We start from the raw sequence: 20,535 nt of genomic DNA, 5'->3' as shown, positions 1-20,535 counted from the left end.
TAAAAAATTCCAAAATAACAATTAATGACCTAGCTATTCAAAATAAAAACAATGAATTGGATAAAATATTGTCAAAATATTCAAAGCTGTTTCAAAGGGAGTTGGGTAGGTACAATGGGGAAAAAGTTACTTTAGAAATAGATGAAAATGTAAAACCAGTTTTCCACAAACCTCATCCCTTACCATTTGCTTTTCGGGAAAAGGTGGAGGTGGAACTAAAGCGGTTAGAGTCAGAGGGTGCTATTGAACGGGCAGATAATTCTCTGTGGGGAACACCATTAGTACCAGTTATGAAACCTAATGGCAAAGATATTCGTGTTTGCGCTAACTATAAAATCACAGTAAATAAATATTTAAAAGATTTCAACCATCCATTGCCCCGTATTGAGGACATTTTCGCCGCGTTACAAGGAGGACAAAAATATTCAAAACTCGATTTTCTCAATGCTTATAACCAGTTAGTACTAGATGATACAACTAGTGAGTAATTATCTTGGAGCACACCTCTAGGTATATATAGAATAAAGCGGTTACCTTATGGCACGAAGCCAGCTTGTTCTATTTTTCAAAATGTAATTGAAAAGGTTTTGCAGGGGTGTCGGGGTACAGTAAATTTTCTGGACGATGTAGTAGTAACAGGGAAAGACGATAGAGAGCATTTAGAAAACTTGGAGGAGGTGTTAAAGCGACTAGAAAGAGTCGGGACACAAAATATCACAAAATGGGTTGGAAAAAGACGAAGAAAAGGTAAGGGCAATCATAAGTGCTCCTAGACCCTAAAATATTACAGAGGTTAGGGCATTCGCGGGAATGATAAATTATTATTCTCGTTTTTGTGAAAATTTACAAGGGAAATTAAAACCCTTATATGAGTTAGTAGGGAAAATGAAAAAATTTAAATGGACAAAACAATGTGAAAATGCTTTTCAATATGCAAAGACTGAGTTAGCTTCACAAAAGATTTTAGTACATTATGACCCAGATAAACCAATTCGTTTAGCGTGTGATGCGAGTGATTATGGAATCGGAGGAGTTCTGTCTCATGTTTTACCAGATGGGAGTGAGAGGCCTATATGCTATATCTCGAGGGTATTAAACAAAGCAGAGCGAAATTATTCTCAAATTATGAAGGAGGCTCTGGCTGTCTACTGGTCGGTATCTAAATTGTACCAATATTTGGCGGGACGGAAGTTCGAAATATTAAGTGATCACAAACCATTGAAATCGATCTTTGGTGAATATAAAAGCCTACCGAAAATGGCGGCGGGTCGAATTCAAAGATGGTCTTTATTTCTAGCTGGTTTTGATTACACTTTTAGGTTTATCAGAGGAGTGGATAACTCAAGAGCAGATGCGTTGTCACGATTGCCTTTACAGGATGATTATGAAAATGATGAGCCTGAATATGATTATTTAAACATGGTTGAGAGTTTAATACCTATAGATTCAATAAAACTGAGATCAGAATCAAGAAAAGGTCCAATTTTGGGCAAAGTGTTCAATTTTATTAGATATGGATTTCCGAAGCATACAGAAAATGAACTATTGAAACCATTTATAGCTAGGAGGCAGGAGCTTTTTATTGAGCAAGGAATTATAATGTGGGGGTATCGCGCGGTAATTCCTGTTGCACTGAGAGGGCAGTTACTTAAAGAATTACACAGTAATCATGAAGGTATGACGAAGATGAAGTCCAGCGCCCGTTCCTATTTCTGGTGGCCATCGCTAGATAACGAGATTGAGCAGCAGGTCAATAACTGTAAAGTTTGTTGCCAATTGCGGCCAGATCCGCCTAAGGCTAAGCTGATGAAGTCACTGGAGTCTCACTACATTTATGAAAAAATACATGCTGATTTTCTAGGGCCCATTAGGACAAAGACAATTTTAATTATTGTGGACACATACACTAAATGGCCAGAGGTATTCGTGATGAACACACCTGATTCAGAAAATACTATTAGTAGATTTAGGGAATGTTTTTCATGTTTTGGTATACCGCGTATAGTAGAAACGGATAATGGGACCCAATTTACATCCGAAAACTTTATTGATTTTTTGAGTAATAACGGAGTTAAGTTTGTAACATCTCCACCCTCTCATCCCTCAACTAACGGGTTTGCAGAAAACTGTGTTAAATCGGTTAAATTAGGATTAAAAAAAGCTCTTTCAGATGAAAAAAATAAAAATGTGCAACTGGAAACTGTGATTTACAGATATTTATTTTCATATAGAAATTCGATACATGCTACTACTGGTATGTCACCTAGCAGTATGATGTTTAAAACTAAGGTACGTACACGTTTAGATTTATTGTCTCTAAAAGGGGTTTCATCCAAAGAAAAAGCTGAAAATCAAATTTTAAATTATAAAGGAAAAAGAGAAGATAGTTTTGTAGAGGGGGATAGAGTTTGGTGCAGGGACTATCGAAATCCAAATAGAAAAATATGGGTAGAGAGTGTAATAGATGAAGTTTTAAATAATAGGATTTATTTGTGTAAACTGATTCATGAGAATTTGATTTGGAAGAGGCATTTGAATCAAATTCGGCGGAATCAATCGGATGTAGTGGAGGATCAGGTTGAAAAAGTTTATAGGGAAGGTCTTGAAAATAAGTGGTCAAGTGGCGAACAGGGGCTTAGTGCTATACATTTGAATGTCCAACCAAAATTGTTATTAAACGAGTCAATAAACGAGCCCTATTCTCAAACGAATGAGACTCTGGGACAGGAAGAAATTAAAATCAATGAAAGTTTAGCTGATCAGCCTTATCCTCAGACTGCATCTGAAGTTACAACTGAAAAGGGTCAGGTTAATATAAGTGAACGACCAAAGCGTAATATTAAACCACCCCAGCGCTTGAATTTGTGAGGGGAGGTATTGTAGTGTCGTAAGCTTAGACAGTGTGAACCCGACCTTAGGGTGTTAGCTGACGGCTGTCTGGCAACCGTCAGCTGTCAACCTAAAAAAAGGACACTTGTAAAATTGCTGTAAAAATATAAACATTTGTGTTCACCCTTTTAGCGGGTATTTTAGTAAAATAAAACTATTTACCGTAATTGTCGTATTATTACAAGGATACTACAAAAACAAAGACGAAAAAACAATATAATAGCTTTATAATCATCATTTTCCTTGAGTTTATTTCATACCCCTCCCTAAACGAGTAACCGAGTAACCGAGGTGGCCTAGCTGCCTGGTTTCAACTACGTAACCAGGATGATCTCCTGAGGGGAGGTTACAACTACTAAAAGGTTTCTCTGGGTAAGCTCCCCCCCCCCCCCGGTTACGCTACTGCCTGGTTTAGTGCTGAGTGTCCGGACCGAGGAAGTGTAGTAGGTTTTTGAAACGGACCCTCAGGGAATATAATTGGTGACCCCTGTCCTAGATAACATAGATCAAGATATGAGAAATATGGAAATATGTGCTTGGCGGAGGAAGGCGATGGATAGGGACGACTGGAAAAAAATTCTTGGGGAGGCTAGGACCCACACAGGGTTGTAAAGCCAAAATGATGATGATGATGTTACAGAGGTAATTGATAAGAAGAAAAATCTTTATCTTGTCAATTATCTTAGAAAGCAAACATCAGAAAAAATGGGGGTCTATTTTACGTATCCTCAAATAAATGATCAAAGTGTAATTGAGGGTAGTCAAATTTTTAAAATTCTTGAAAAAGTGACGGATATGTGACGTCAGAGATACCAATTTCCCATTCTATTACGAATGGAAAATATTCGAATCGAATAAATTTTTTCTAGTTTTTAGTTTAAATGTGGAATTTTGAGTTTTTTTTTGTTACTCTTATTTTATAGAATGTGTTTAGATTTAAGGAGTCCTGTTTTAGTTTATATTAATGCTGCTTTGTCGAAATAATTGAAATAAATGCTGCTATTCACGATTTATAATACAAAATAATGCTATGTCCGGTTTCACCCCACACGTAGGGGCGAATTCGGACACTAAATAACGAAAAAAAATTAAAGTGTGGCAGTAAAATTTTAAAACTTTTATCAGAATTCCTTATGCTGGAGATATTAAAGTATTTAAATTATTTTTTTGTAATTTTTTAGAACTACTTCAAACGATTTATTGTCAAAAAACCGCTAAAATCGTCCGGATTCATTCCGAGATTCCATTCCGACGGTAGGTACATAAATTTGTTAATATTTTCCGGCCCATTTGGCAAAATTAAAAAAAAAATACATTTGAACTTGAAAAAAAAATATAAAATCGAATAAGAAAGGTTTGGTGCAGTAGAAATGCAACAAAAAATTGTTGGTTTATACTCCGCTTATAGGGATGTCATTGGGTAAACGTCTCGCCTACAGAGGTGGGTTTTAACGGAAAACCCGATGGTAGGAGTGGAAAACTTTTTGTATCTTTTTTTGGTGCCAAAATTGAGATTATCGGGAACATTCAGCTTGTTCTCATTTTTAGCGATCATTACCTGACAACTGAACTATAGGCCTCTCCACATTGGAGTTTCCACCTATGTAAGATTCACTCGTCTAGTATTCATCATATAGATGGCGATACTAATCAGACTAAAAATATATAATTATCTAATACAATTTGTACTAATAGTAATTGTCAACGGATATTTAGGGTTTAAAATATAGAATATAATTTTTATATTACTTATATAAAATGTTTAAAACCAGAATGCAAATACGCTCTTTTTACTTAAGATTAGTGCTGCAGAAATCCGCAATACATCAATTATTGTTTCTATTGACGCGGTTGTCAATGTCAAAATGACATCTGTATAAAAAATTCACAAATTTTTTCCTCATGAAATAGGTTTAATTTATTAACTTAATTAATAATGGTTTTAATCGGCAAATTCTAATCCATAATCAAAACAATGAGAATACTACGTTTGCAAATAAGTTACCTAATTCACCTGGCGATATTAATTATAGGTTGATACATTATATATGTGATAAAAACTTTGGGACACACTGAAAAGCAACTTAAGGACTAGATGCCGCCCTGGCGGCACACCAGCCAGGACTGTGTCCAGAATGCTCAGCCTTGATCAAGAAATTGGAGCGTGGGATTCCGTTTTGCTTGAACCCTTAACTGAAGACTCCTTTGTAACAAATCTACAACAACGTTTTAAGAGAGACCATATCTATACTTACATAGGAAATGTTTTGGTCTCGGTTAACCCATATAAAAAGCTTGCCTTGTATTCAGCAGATCTTGTGGAGGCCTATGTTAAAAGAGGACCATTCCAGTTGCCACCACATATGTAAGTTCTAAAACAATTATTTATCAAAATAACAGGATCATACTTTTGCTAAACAACTAATCTATAGTGACATCTAAAACTATATCTAGTATAGGATTAAAGTGAATTCAATAAACACAAAGTATTGTGGGTTTAAAAGACAAACTGTATCTTTTTTTGTTTTATCTTCATTTATTTAATATTATACACAATAATTTTGCAGTTATCAGATATTTTAATAATCTCCTGATGTGAAATATAATGTTTTAGATATGCCATAGCTGGGACTGCATACAGATGGCTCAATGATAGAAATGAAGACCAATGTATAATTGTAACAGGTCAGTTTAACCCTTATGATAATGTGTCCATAATTTACACTAGCATTGTAAAAAATTCATCTAACTGTTTATAATGTCTCAGTACTTTTATAACACAGATAGATTCAATAAGGTGGATTTTGGCCTAATCCATTGTGACCTTTTCAGATCCATTGTGGTCATCTAGTTCTAGATTCTAGGTCTAATAACTTTGAGACTGAACCTTCCATGTAGCTATTTTACAGTGGCTTTTCTTAGCCTAATTCAAACAATCCCACATTTGCCAGGCTGTCACACTGACATAAAATGTGCTCTGCTGATTCTTCTTCTAGCTAACTAAATCTCTATAGGTCATCATCTGCCAATCCCATCAGCTTTAACTGCCTATTCAGCTTACAGTGACCTATTAGCAGACCCACTATGGTTTTGACTCTTTTCCTATCTTTGCTTATTAGGTCTGCTGTAAATATTGGCAAATGTTTTGTAGTGAACTGTTTTTCCCATCTTTGTTCTGGTGAATTCTTCCACCATTCCAGAAATTTGTGAGCTACCTGCTTTCTTTGTAGCCCTTCTTGTTCTGCCTTTCCAACACTGTAAAAGGCATTGATGAGCCTTGTTTGGCCATTTCATCTGCTTTTTCATTTCCCTTATAACCCCAGTGCCTGGTACCCAGACTACTGTAACAGCCTCCTGTTTACTTAGGGCACCCACACTATCCCATAGTAGCTTGGAATTGACCTCTACAGCATTGAGTGCCTTAAGCACAGCCTGGCTATTTGTTAAGTTGGCAATTCAACATTATGTTAAATTTACTGGGAAATAGTATACTGGCTAGTACCCCCTCTGATGTTTTTGAACCATCAGTGTACCAGGTAGTTTTGGCTTGTAAGGGTATACCATTCTTCCAGTCTTACCTTCCTGGTACAATAATTTTGAATTTATTATCAAAACTATATCTCATAGCAGTTGCATCTCTAGGTTGTCCCATTATAATATCTGCATTTAGGTCCTTGATTAGCTTTCTATTAATATTAATCTGTGCATCACTGATTTTGCTTCATACTTTATAATGATATGATATGGTGGTAGATTCAGCAGGACTTCCAACACTGCTGTACGAGTTGTTTTTATGACCTCAGTAATACACAGCCAAACTAATCTTTGTATACATTGTATACATTGAAACTCTGTATACATTGTTGTTTGCAGATGATCAGGTGGTGGTTGCAACCTATGAGGAAGATATAAATTATATGAATCGAAAATGATTTGAAACTGTACTGTAAACATAAGCAAAACAGAATATTTAAAAATTGGAGGAAATACCACAGATCTGAGGCTTGAAAACACAGTCATAAAAGGCTGCAACCAGTATAAATATCTAGGAAGCATCATATCAGCAGATGGCAGAGTTAAGATAGATGTACAAAACCGAATAACCGAAGGGAAAAAATGCATACGAATACTGAATTCATTACTTTGGTCTAATAAAATAAAGATGCATACCAAACTTCGCGTATACAGAGCAATTGTAGAACCAATTACCACATATGGTGCCGAATGTTGGACGATGACAAAGAATGAACGAGATAAAGTAGATGTTGTGGAAATGGATTATCTTAGGTCATGTCGAGTATCGAGAATGGAAAGAATCAGGAATGAGGAAATACGAAACTGTACAGGAATTAGAGATACTCTTTCAGATAGAATACAAGGAAGGCAATTACAATGGTATGGTCACGTGATGAGAATGAAGGAGGAGCAGTGACCAAAGAAAGCCTTAATGTATGTTCCGCCAGAAAGAAGGAAAAGGGGAAGACCACCAAATTCCTGGAGAAGAGAAGTTACAAAAACAATGCAATCTAGAGGCTTAGAAGAGGGAGATTGGAGAGATAGGATAATATGGAGGCTGAAATGTGGGAAGCGGCAATCGTCGTAGGACCCCTGTTATATGATGATGACTAATCTTTGTGTATTACTTAGCAGCCTTATTGCTTCCACTTGTTTCTTTGTCCACCTTTTCACAGACCCATAGGTTATCATTGGTCTAATAACCCTTGTGTATAACCATAAGGTCATTTTGGGGTTGAGCCCCCAATTCTTACCTCAAATTCCTCTACATTTGCCTAAGTACATAGTAGTTTTCTGTGTGGTTTGTGAGTATTCCATGTAAGTCTATAATTAAAATATACACCTAGGTATTTTGTTTCTTTGGCAAATGAAATCTCTGTTCCTCCCAGCACCAGTGGTTTTAAACCTTGTAAGACTTAATGCTGTCTTTTTGAGCACTGATTATCAGTCTCTCTTGTTTACATCAGGTATCAATTACAATTATATAGAAGAGCTGCTTGCATTGTTCCAGTCACCACCTTGTCAAATTTGCTCCTGATAGTGAGTGCAATATTGTCAGCATATCCTAGACAGTACAAGTCTTTTGTGGACAGATATTTGAGAAGATCATCTACCAATATTGCCCAAAGTAGAGGTGACAGAACTCATCCTTGTAGGCAGCCTCCACCTTTGATGGCTGCTTTACCCAGAGTGGATATTACTATCCTATTCTCCAGGAATGCCCTTATCCATCTGCTTATTACCGCAGGTCTGCCTCTTATACTCATTGCCTTTATCAAAGAGTTGGTAATAACATTATTAAATGTCCCTTCAATACCTAAAAAAGTAGCCCTTAGTATCTCTTTTCTTCAATTGACTTTGAGATAAGCCTATTTAGATCATCTAACCTTGAGTATGTAGATTTAACAGCTTATTATGTATATTGACAATAAGACTAAAACTTGTAAATATTTATAAATTAAGTTACCTTCTGGAGTGATAATGGCCACACATGAATGAAATGATGAATTGGTTTATAACATTAAATTTAACTGTAGAGAAGCAAAAATAAAGTTTTGTTAGTTAGCTAAATGTTAACTAGACTTACAGTATATTTTTCCTAGTTTATACAATCTTTTAACTTGTCTATTATTTTTTTAACAAGCTCTACATTAATTCTTTTAGGTGAGAGTGGATCTGGAAAAACAGAAGCTGCTAGAATAGTACTACAATTTCTAGTTCTAGTCTCTGGAGATAGCCCAGAAACAAAGCTTGTTAAAGATCGTTTAGTTCAAGCAAATACACTGTTAGAAGCATTTGGAAATGCTAGAACTATGAAGAATGATAATGCCTCTAGATTTGTAAGTATTTCCTATCATTGTAGTAGAAATATTATTATAGAATAATATAATAGAAATATAGAAATATTATGGGCCTGCGTAGCGCAAGCGGTAGGATGCTTGACTCGCAAGCCGGTGGTCCGGGGTTCGAATCCCACCGCCGGCAAGAACATCTAGACATTTTAAAAATGTCTATAGGCCCCAGGTCGACTCAGCCTGAATAAAAATGAGTACCTTGGGTAAAACCAGGGGTAATAATAGACGGTTGAAGCGTAGCACTGGCCATGTTACCTTCCTTGTATACCGTAGGCCCTAGATATAGCAGACTACCCTGCTATACTCCCAAAGCCGCGACAGCGGTATAAAACGGGAGACTATTATATTATAATAGAAATATCTAATTGTTTAATTTGGTTTTCTAGGGGAAGTTCTTAGATATTGAGTTTGATTTTAAGGGAGATCCTATAGGAGGGCATCTTACACATTGTAAGTATAATTAATGGTTTTTGTAGGTATGGATAACTTATTGATTGGTTAATTAAAATTTTTTTCATGTTCTTCAAGTTATATTTGGCAAATTGCTAGTTTGGCTACCAGTGCCTGCTCTTAATTACTTTCTAATATTTTTAACTGATGTCTTGTACATTTTTAAAACTATAGTTTTATTTGGGTGTAATTTTACATTCAAATAATAGGAATTAGATAAGAATAATAAAATTTAAAAAATAAAAGAAAAATATTAAAAAACAAAGTTTTCTTATATACAAAAATAGTAGTTTTGATTTCATCCTCTACAAATAAGACAAGGCTACATCTTAATCAGTGGACTGAATAGATAACTCAATGATTGTGAAAATAAATATTTAGAAAATATGTTTTTTTTCGAAAGGGTGTTAAGAGGGACTTCTTGTAATTTTTTTAAAAGAAATAATAAAATATTTATTATAAATTAATAATAAAAAAATATTTATTCAATAATATGACAAAATTGCGATGCTGTAGCTATTCTCGTGATGCATGTTTACTTTAACACAGCCAGCAGATCTCAATATAACTGACACAAATTTTAAACTATAGAGAAAATAAAAAAATCTGTTATACTATATGAGAATAGCTAGAAAAATACATAGGGAATTTTGAAAATATTAATTTTTATGTAATTAGCATATGGTATTTGAAATATACTTTTTAATTTTTTGACAAAAAGACAATCATTTGTTAATAAGTAATGTTAAAATCAACTTAAAATACTGTTAAAATACAAGTTGTTTTGTAGTTGTTAAATCATGGTACAAGGAAAACATTTTAAAATTTTGACGTATTTTATAGACTGACCCTATAGTAACATGCTTACATTTCAAAATGCTGGAACAGAACACCAACTCCCTCTAATAATCTTCTAACTTCTAATAACATAATATTAGTGTATCAGGTTAGGTTAGGTTCAATATGAGTGGGCACCTAACCAACCTTCCACTCGACCTAAGAGGTCTATTGTGGCTCATCCCTAGGTTAGGGTTGTCCATTCAGCCCAACATTTTTATCAAAGTCTATTATGACTTAAGGTGACACTTTTACAAAGTCGTATAGGGCTCTACTTGATATTGCTTGAATGTATTGAGTCTTATCCTATCCAACCCTGGGCAGTTGCACAGAACCAGAACAGAATGTTCTGCCGCCTCGTCGTCAGCCTGGCAAAATCTACAATTTGCACTCTCTGTCAATGTTCCCTTGAGGAGACACTGTCCTGTTAAGAGACCTATGATAATCCGCAGATCCTTCCTATTCATGTCTAGTAGATCTTTGGATCTCTTCATCGAAGTATCATGTATAAACGCTTTTGAATGTTTAAGACCCATTTGTTTATACCAATGATTACGCTTCATCCGTTACACCCAGTCTGATATTGTTCTTTTGGCTTCTTGTTGTGCCAACAACAGGTTCTGAGTCTATGAATGTTTTTTCACTCTCTTGGCTAGTATGTCCGCTTTTTCGTTCCCTTCAATTCAAGTATATCCAGGCACCCAGAGTAGTAAACTTACTTAGTTGCTTTTTCCGATCTGAATCAGAATGACAACAGGAGGGGAGAAGCAAATAAATAAATAAATAATGCGCTTAACGTAATCTCTCTATTATTAATGGAGTGCCTGATTTTCTGAACTACTTCATCCAGTGCTGTTTCTGTTGATTTTCCTTCTTGATATGCATGTTGGTTGCCATTGAGAAGAGGGCCCCAATGGCCCCTCTCTAATATGTCTTATCAAGATTTTTTTTTATTGTCTTCAACAGAAATGATGTAAATTATACACCCTTACAATTGTCCAAGTCTTTAGTATATAACCTAGTGCTATGCTAGCCTAAAATGTCTTTGTTAGGAGGGGCAATAAGATGTTCAAATCCAGAGAATTCTCAGTCTTCTTTCCGAGGACTTTTAGGTCTTTCTAGGTTTTCAGCCTGAGTCTGCTCATCAATAATTGCTAATGGGAAGTGGTTGTATAGTAAGAGCTCTAGTGTTTCCTTTTTACATTCGGCTGAGGTGCCATCAGGTGTTTTAAGTAGGCCTGGTCCCTGTGCCTAATTCTTGAAAAGAATCCTTTGAAAAGAATTTATTAAAAACTATACTAATGTTTTAACATATTTAGTTAGTTCTTTAAATTTTTTAAGATATGTCCAGAACTTTTGCAATATTGAAACCCATATCTATAAAAAAACTAATGTTTAATTTTTTTCTTTTCTTGCTCGCAGATTTTCTTGACAAAGTAAGTGTTTATTTGATGTGTTTTATTTTTTATTATTTATATGTATATTTAGAGCATTACCTACATAAAATTTGTTATCATACAAGGAGATTATTTATTACCCACATTGTTAAATTTGATTATGGATGGATTAAACATGGTAGAAAGGATGATTAAAAAGAGTAAGAATTAGCACGGAAATATATGATATAGGGCAGAAGATAAAACAATCAAAATCCTTTCAAAATGGGATGTTATATATCTTACCCTCAATATAGAGTATGGTGCAAATGAATAAAATCATTATTTCGAAAATTGTTGACTTTTGGGAAACATCCTATAACTAGTCGATTTTTATTTTGGAATGGAGGTTCTATCACACTTTTTTTTGACGTCATATCGATGTGAGCGTAATAATGTAATCTATAATTTTTTTAAATAGAAATATATGTTACAATACGCAATTGGAAAAACCTTTTAAATGTCTATTCAGCCATATAAATACTTCTAAGTAATTGACTTTTGCATATTGTAACAAAATATAATTATTAAATTCCAACAGGTTTATTAAAATAGATTATTTACCTTGATAACAAGTAGTATCATTTATTAATTGATACTCAAAAATAAATTCAGTAAGGCCGTCACTGGCCATGTATTGTTTGCAACTGCAGGTAAAGTGCTCAAACTGAAATCGCTCAAAATAATATCCTCTTCTGTTGAAATGTAGTTTTAAATATTATATTTCACCCTGTTCACATAGAAATAACAATACAAATCCATGGATTATATACCTAACAGATATGAAAATCATAGATCAGTGTTGGAGAATTAAAAAGGGACAGGTTTATATGTTAAATAAAATTAAAGCGGATATATCGTATTGATATCTAACATTTAAGCAATGTATATAGATTAAATGTAATAAAAATATAATGCCAAAATTAGAAAAGCTTGTGATCCAGATGATACACCAACTGAGTTACTGAAAATAATAGAGGATGATAAAATAAAAGTAGTAGTAAGACTTTTGAATTCAATATATATAACACCGGAGTGATTCCCACAGATTGGCTCAAATCCATCTTAGTCGCAATACCTAAAAAACACAATGCGAGAAAATGCTCAGAATATCGATTAATTAGCCTAATGAGTCACACTCTTAAAATTTTCCTAAGAATACTTCACAACAGAATTAGACGCAAATGCGAAGAAGATCTCGAAGATACCCAATTTGGTTTTAGAAATGCTATGGGAACTAGGGAGGCACTTTTTGCGCTTAACATGCTATTACAAAAATGCTGTGACCAAAGAAAAGATGTATTTGCATGTTTCGTGGACTTCGAAAAGGCATTCGATAAAGTACAGCATGTAAAATTAATGCAAATACTGAAAAATATCGGAATAGATGACAAAGATATTCGTGTCATTAAAAATTTGTACTGTAATCAAACTGTTATCGTAAAAATTGGAGATAACTACATCGATGAAATCTCCATACAACAAGGAGTCAGACAAGGTTGCATTTCATGGCCAACATTGTTCAATGTTTACTCGGACCAGTTATTTAAAAAGGCACTTGAGAGACAACCATATGGAATAAAAATCAACGGGGAACTACTTAATGTGATTAGTTATGCAGACGATACAGTAATTCTGTCAGATAATATTGAAGGTCTCCAAATTCTGCTTGATCGTATTCACGAGGTAGGAGAGGGAATGGGCATAAAAATAAACTCTAAACAAAAAAAATTTTTAGTGTTTAGTCGGGACCCACATCCCAATACAAAGCTTCAATAAACGGAGTCCAAGTTGAGAAAGTTCACAAAATGACGTATTTGGGAACTGTGATAACGGACCAACTAGATCCAGACATAGAAATAAAACGTAGAATAACAATGACTTTTTTTTTAATTACCGTATTGCCAGATTCCAGTAAGAGCCTAAAAGAAGGTATCCATTGAATTCTGACATGCAACGGTGGGGGAAATCTTTTTTGGATATCTACGTCACGGAACAAGACACCCTGGCATCTTTCGGCCGAGTAGGATACTAGGCCAGAAGACCCCAGGGTAGTGCCGGATTAACCGTGTTCCGGCTAAAACCTTAACCACCGTTCCAGAGAGGTGGTCTTGCCACTCAATGAACATCTAAAATAAAAAACTAAAAATTTATAAATAACCATACCTATTACCGTAAATTAGAAAATGTTTCAGACGTTAGGCCATAAACTAATAAATAATATTAACCATAAATTTCAGATCTCTGGCTCAATTTCCTCCTCTGTCCTCCTGCTCCTTTTTCTTCATCACCCCAGAAATCAGACAGTGTACTTCTCTCCATTCTTTCTCTCCTCTCAACATTATGTTTACAACGTTTCTTTCATCCAGCCCGAAACCCATTCGCCTCTTGAAATCTCCCCTCTCATTTGCCCATCTTTGGCAGTTAAAAAAGTAGTCTAGTTTCCTGAACTTACATTCCCACCACGGCCTCAGATCGGGAATAAGCTCCTTCGTCCACCTTGCCTTTCCGCTATCATTCGCCCATTCTGCCACTCTACTACCCTTCTTTCTTTTTCATTTTTATCTATATTTATATTTAGTAGAATAGCAATGACTAAAACTACTTTTATAAAAATGAAGTCATTTCTTTGCAATAATCATCTCAGTTTAGAACTAAGACAAAGAATGGCTAAGTGTTATATTTGGTCCGCACTTTTGTATAGTGCAGAAGTGTGGACGCTAAATGTATCGATCATGAACAAAATTGAAGCATTGGAAATATGGGTTCATAGACGAATGCTGAAGATACTAAGGAGCGTCAACAAAGATGGAGAACTGCTAAAGACTGTTAAACATCGAAAAATGTCTTATCTGGGACATATAGTAAGGGGAAGTCGATATAAAATATTACAACTGGTCCTTAAAGGCGAAATAGAGGGCCGTAAAGGTGTAGGAAGGAAACGGGTTTGTTGGTTGAGGAACATTCGTGAATGGACACAGATATCAAATGCAGCACAATTATTCCATATTGCAGAAGATCGAGAAGCCTTCGCAATGGTGATCTCCCACGTCGGATAATTCTGATATGGCACGCGAAGAAGAAGATATAGATTAAAAACTTACTGATTTAATTATAAATTATGGATTTCCATCTCTTCCTTTTCTTCTGTGCCAGATTCGTTGCCCGGCCCGATTGGAATGATTATATATTGACAAAGTTCTTCATAGATTCTTCATTATCACCAGTCCACAATCTTTCTTCCTCTTTTTTTACGTGGCTTACGACATTTGTCCAGGTATCTTTCTTTACATTTTGTATGAAATTTAATAAAAGTTGTTTCACATCCTTCAATTTAAAAGTTGTATTTTGTCTGGCTACTTGTTTTTGCCAATTCGTCAATGACATATTTTTTATAATACGATTTATGTTGCCTTGCAATTCGCAATAATTCGTTTTAAGCATAGTCTATCCTACGGTATTAATTGGGTTGGAACCAGTCAATTATATCTACTTTTTTCCATGAGACCTATAGAAAATCAATACCTGAGAAAAGTAATCCTCAAAAGCATCGGAGTTACTTTCTTTGTGGTAATCTTTAGTGGATTTTGAAACGAACTCAAATATACCATTCTCCACAAAACCATGTTCGCTACCTTCTCTCTAGAAAGGCATTGCCACAACTTTTAATATTTTTATCTTATATAAGTATATAATAAATACTTATATAAGTATCTAAAACGACATGATTTTCGTTTAGCCAGGTTTAATCTAAATAGAAAATGCATCTTCCTTCTAATTTAAACCTTTTATTGTTCTCAAATATTTATTTCGCCAGCAAAAATTCTCTGTATATTTTTAATAAACATCCTTTTTCCTGATGAACCTATATTTCTCTTAAAGAGTCGTCTCTATTGTCAGATTTGTCGGTATTGGGATATGGAAAATTTACACAGGATGCTGAAGTACTGTACCCAATACCCAGAGAAAAGAATGTTTGGACAGGAATACTAGGCAATAAAATTATAAGACCATACTCTTTCGACGAAACCTTAACAGGTCTTCAATATTTAGAATTACTGCAAAACTTCTTTCTCCCCAAATTTAATCACTTCTTCCTAAACAGAAATGATTTGTGGCAAGATTTTGCGCCTCTCGTCTTGGCCAGAAATACCTACACAATGTCTTCCCTAATCAGTGGATAGGATAGAATAACCTAAGCCACTAGATTTACCTCTTGATTCCTTTTTATGGGAGTACTTGAAAAGAAGTGTGCAAAAATAGACGAAAGACTACTACTGAACTCAAACAACTGATACGAATTTTATAAGGTAGCCCAAATAACTTCGGAAGTCATAGGGAAAGTTTTCGCTGCTCGTCTTTCTCATTGTATTTTAACTTTTGAACATATTCTGTAATTTATTTTTGTTGTTAATAAACAATAATATTTATCATATTAATTAAAATATTTAACGTAGTTAAATAGATATTTAAAAGATTTTTCAAATATTATATTTCAATACCCTCATTTCTATTTATCATGCCTACATGGTGCTGTAAAAAATAAAAAAGCAATTCTAAGAGAAGGTCTATTTAGGAATGAAATAGACGGGTTTTAGGATTTTTATTTAAAGCCACCGGTTTTTCAAAATAATGAATTTACCTTTCAATTGCACCATACAATATACACTGTAAGCTAAATTCCAGATCAAAATTTGGGAGCAGTGGTCAAGGCGGCAAACACAATACCAATGTCGTAAAGATTTACTATGGTAGAAGATGTATTCAAATAAAGAAGCAAAAGATAGAATTTACAAACCCCAACGAGTGATAGCAAAGTAACCTTTATAAGAATAGGATGTGAAAAACTCTTGGAAATAAAATAACATGAAAATATTACAGTGAATTGATGGGAATAGAACTAAATACTAAGTTTAACACACCACCCTGTATATATAACGAGCAAAAACATTATATTATTAAAATTCTGCTTAAGTAATTAAGTGAAAAGTGATCGAAACAAACTCATAACTAATTAAATGTAATTAATTAATTTTGGACCTAATTAATTTTTCTTTTAGTCGAGAATTACAAATTTGGCATCGTCTGACAGAAACTTCCACATATTTTATCAACTCCTCTCTGGAGCCGACATTCATCTATTAAGTAAGTATTAATCCAATATTAACGTTATTGTTTAAGTAATCAATAAATGGTGTAATTTCTGCCATGGACACCTAGGAACCAGAGAAAAATTGACCAAAAGCTATTTTTTAGGAGCCTCCTAATTAGTTAACCGGTTAAAACACACATAGAATTAAATGATATTATGATACTTCTTAGTTCAGACAAGACACGTTAATATTTGGCTCTTGGTCATAATACCTCTGTACCATACCCTGTTTTTTTTTCATTAAACTCGAATAAGTCCTTAGTGACAACAAAGGTCAACAGTTTCCTCATTGGTAGTTTAAAAATCTCTTATGATTCAGGCCTCATTTTGACAAGTGAATTCCTGCCTATCACTTAGCACTTTACAATGGTATAGGATGTGCATGGCAGTCTCTTCTTCCATTTCGCATTTTCTACACCATTCGCCTTACCTATTTTGTGTTTTCTTAAACGACAATCTCCAGTCATCAATTCGATGACCGGTTTAATCTTCCGTTGATTGAGGTTCATCAAACTGCCTGACAGTTTTTTATCTGATTAATTTGTTAGGCTGGATTTGCCCTTGGGTGACTTTTCATTTTTTTAATGATTCCTTATCAGCTACTTCTAAATCTTGTTTCTTGTAGCATCTTTGGTGATGTCACACAGTGATTCTAGACCTACTAAAAAATAAGTAATAGTATAAAATGTATAAATTAACGTCTTACATGTTGTTGCGTTGAGTTATTTTAAATATTTATAAGCGTACAATCACAGTACTTCTGTAAAGCTATTTTACAATATTTAGCATAAACTCTTTAATCCTTAAACTATTTAATTCAATAATATAAGCCTTTCTCTTCAATTTGGTACTTTCAGAATTCATGTAGGCCCAATAGTTTTTGCATAATAACGTTGTAGATAAAAGCTTTCTTTGATAAACAATTTCAATTTTGCAATAACTATCTTGAAATTTTTATACCTGAATACTTGTTAGCCAAAGATCCCACTGCAGGATCACTACGTTCATAATTTAGTTAATCAAACTCACATTTTTACATACATTTAAAATTAGGCGAACACATTGATAATAGGTTGCCATTCAAAAAGTGGCCGCAAATATTTTTAATTCAATTAATAGTAATTAATTCTTGACAAAAATTTTATTTCGTTCATTTATTTTTTAAATAAAATTAAAGCTGTTTTTTTCTTCTTAATATGATATAAGTCTGCCTGAGAAAAAATGATCGAAAATAAGGTGTCAAAAATAAATTAATGAAATAAAATATTTTTCAAAAACTTCTTCTTCTTGTGCCACTCCTATCGGAGATTGGAAATCATCAAGGCTATCCTGACCTTGTTTACAGCTGACCTAAAGAGTTCATTGGTGGTACAGCCAAACCACTCTCTCAAATTACGCAGCCATGACATTCTTCTACGGTCTGGATTCCGTTTTCCTTCTATTTTTCCCTGCATTATATTTTGAAGTAATGCGTATTTATGTCCTCTCATCAGGTGACCCAGATATTCGAGTTTTCTTCGTTTGATCGTTGACAAAATTTCTGGGTTTTCTCCTATCCTTCGCATTACTTCAAAATTTGTAACTCTTTCAACCCCACTTATCGTCAGCATTCGACGGTAGCACCACATCTTGAAACTTTCAATATTTTTTATATTGTTCTGCTTGAGAGTCCAGGCCTCTACACCGTATAATAGCGTGTTAAATACGTAGCCCCTTAGCATTCTTAATCGGAGAGGGATGCTTATATCTCTGTTGCAGAAGAATTTCCTCATCTTTATGAAGTGGCCCTGGCAATTTGGATACGTCTTTTTATTTCATTGTTTTGGTCTCCAGTTTCGTTTATTGAAATAAATAATTTTTTCTTCTTCTAATTTTAAATATATGTAAAAATGTGGGTTTGATGAACTACGTTATGAATTTAGTGATCCTGCAGTGAGATCTTGTACTATGTTATATGCTCATCCGAAATTAAAGTTTTTTGTACATTTTTAGAAAAGCTTTTAATAATTTTCAAATAATCGACTTTTGAAGCTATTTTTGCAATAATTCAATAACAAATTTACTAAAATAACTTAACAAATTCTCATTTTACAGGATTTTCTATGCTTTTTTAGTAAAATTGTGTCACTTTTCCATATACTTTACCAGCCTTTACTTTTAAAATAGATTTAATACATTTCGCATAATAATTTTGCGATCTAATTTTTTTTTAATAAAATTTGTTTAAAATCATTCACAACAAAAATTAGAGCATACAGAAGTTTGGAATTTTTTTTTCCTTATAAAAACGCACTTAACCTATCTAACGCACTTTTAAAATTAAAATTGGATTATGTGGACAGCTTCAGGAATGTTTTAAAATTATAGACAATTTTTTGGCTTACAAACAAATAGAATATCTCGGAAACTATTAGCTTAAATTAAATTCAGAAAACGGCGTTAAAAAAGACTCTACGAGACGTTTCTTGTAAAAGAAAAAAATTGAATTACGGGCAGTGGTTCAAAAGTGGTGATAAATTTTCATATCTTCAAAATGTTTATAACATATATTATAATAATAAAAACCATCGGTATTGCGCCTGAAAAATGCCAAAAAAATTAGGTTGAAGAAAATTGAATTCCAAATGTCAAAATCGGTATACTTAAAAAAAATATATTTTCTCGGCTTCCAATAAAGCAATTTTCTTAATTTTTTTTAATCCTACGTAATTCGAATAGAACCATCAAAAAAACGTTAATTAATATTTTATTTAAAAAATGTTTGTAATATAAATATATGGTTTACAGTCAACTACAGGAATTTAGTTTCCTTGTGGATTATAAATTAATATATTTATACTCCAGTCGTCAGAGACGAAAATGCCACTGAACCTCTAAAAATCATACGAACAAGCTGAATTTTTCTGAGAATGGTAATTTTAGGAGTTCAAAAAATATGCAAAAAGTTTACTATTCCTACCCCCGGCTTTCCCGTAAAACCACACCCGCCTCTTAGAGGAAAAAACGGAAAAAATCGATTTACTAAGAATCTGTGCGTCCTAGAAAAAAATATTTCAAATAAAAAATGTAGATGAGACACTTTTGAACAAAAATGTTTGTTACCACTTTTTCTGTAAAATAAACCATTATCTCAAAAATGTCGCTTGAAGCGACGTGGCTAAGCGCGCGAAATCAATTTTAAATAAAATTTGTATGAATTCGTCTTTAAAAATTCGATATCTTTTGATCAGTCCTATCAAAAAACATCAAAAAGCGTTTTAGAGGTGAAGAGTGCAACTTTGCTCAATTATTATTACTGAAACGTCAATTATTATTACTGAAGTTATCACCTAACTTATTTCTGCAAAAATCCGAATGCCACCTCTCACGTCCAAATTTAGTCTTTTTTTCACAGATCTGCCCTGGTCTATATGTTATGTTGGGCGGTGTATGATGATAATTTTGTTTTTATTCTTAGTCTACATATTTCCTCATTTAAAATACTTCAAAATAAAATATGGCGTGTTTCATCTTATTATCAACTATGAAGGCTACTCCGAACTGTTAGTTTCCTCTATATTTTCCTGTATATAGTTATGTATGCGTCTTTGTGACTTTTATTCCGTGTCCTAAAATAGTTTTTTATATTGCGGCTAGTTCTATTTTGTATTTTCGGAGCTTGTTAAGGAACTATACCTGTGCTCCATATTTCTTTGCTTAAGTCGTTGTTGATAAGACAACACCGATCTATCCGAGGCTTGTTTTGTTATATTGACAACATAGACGACATACGGATAAAAAACTTAAAAACTATGAAAAAAACGTTTTTCTATCTTTCGTTATAAAAAAAAACTGAAAAAAACTTAATTTAACAAGTTTTGTTATCTTTGTTGGTAACTGTCCAGTGGATAACGGAATCTTG

At 33.7% G+C, this 20,535-nt stretch overlaps 2 protein-coding genes across 2 annotated transcripts in view; both read left to right on the top strand.

The window, feature by feature from the left end:
- Window positions 1-20,535, top strand: part of Sec31 (COPII coat complex component secretory 31) — a 357,018-nt gene that overhangs the window by 60,568 nt on the left and 275,915 nt on the right. The gene's annotated exons all lie outside the window — the stretch shown is intronic.
- Myo95E (Myosin 95E) overlaps window positions 4,728-20,535 on the top strand; it is a 135,554-nt gene continuing 119,746 nt past the window's right edge. The window contains exons 1-6 of the mRNA XM_072544297.1: window positions 4,728-5,254; window positions 5,504-5,574; window positions 8,569-8,744; window positions 9,146-9,209; window positions 11,469-11,482; window positions 16,543-16,627. Of these exons, the coding sequence (XP_072400398.1) occupies window positions 5,025-5,254; window positions 5,504-5,574; window positions 8,569-8,744; window positions 9,146-9,209; window positions 11,469-11,482; window positions 16,543-16,627 (640 nt within the window). The 5' untranslated portion in view covers window positions 4,728-5,024. The remainder of the gene's footprint in view (window positions 5,255-5,503; window positions 5,575-8,568; window positions 8,745-9,145; window positions 9,210-11,468; window positions 11,483-16,542; window positions 16,628-20,535) is intronic.

This window comes from Diabrotica undecimpunctata, chromosome 1 (assembly GCF_040954645.1).
Source record: "Diabrotica undecimpunctata isolate CICGRU chromosome 1, icDiaUnde3, whole genome shotgun sequence".
NCBI lineage: Eukaryota > Metazoa > Arthropoda > Insecta > Coleoptera > Chrysomelidae > Diabrotica > Diabrotica undecimpunctata.
Note: the sequence above shows the minus strand (reverse complement) of the source record. Positions and strands in the feature narration are given on the sequence as shown.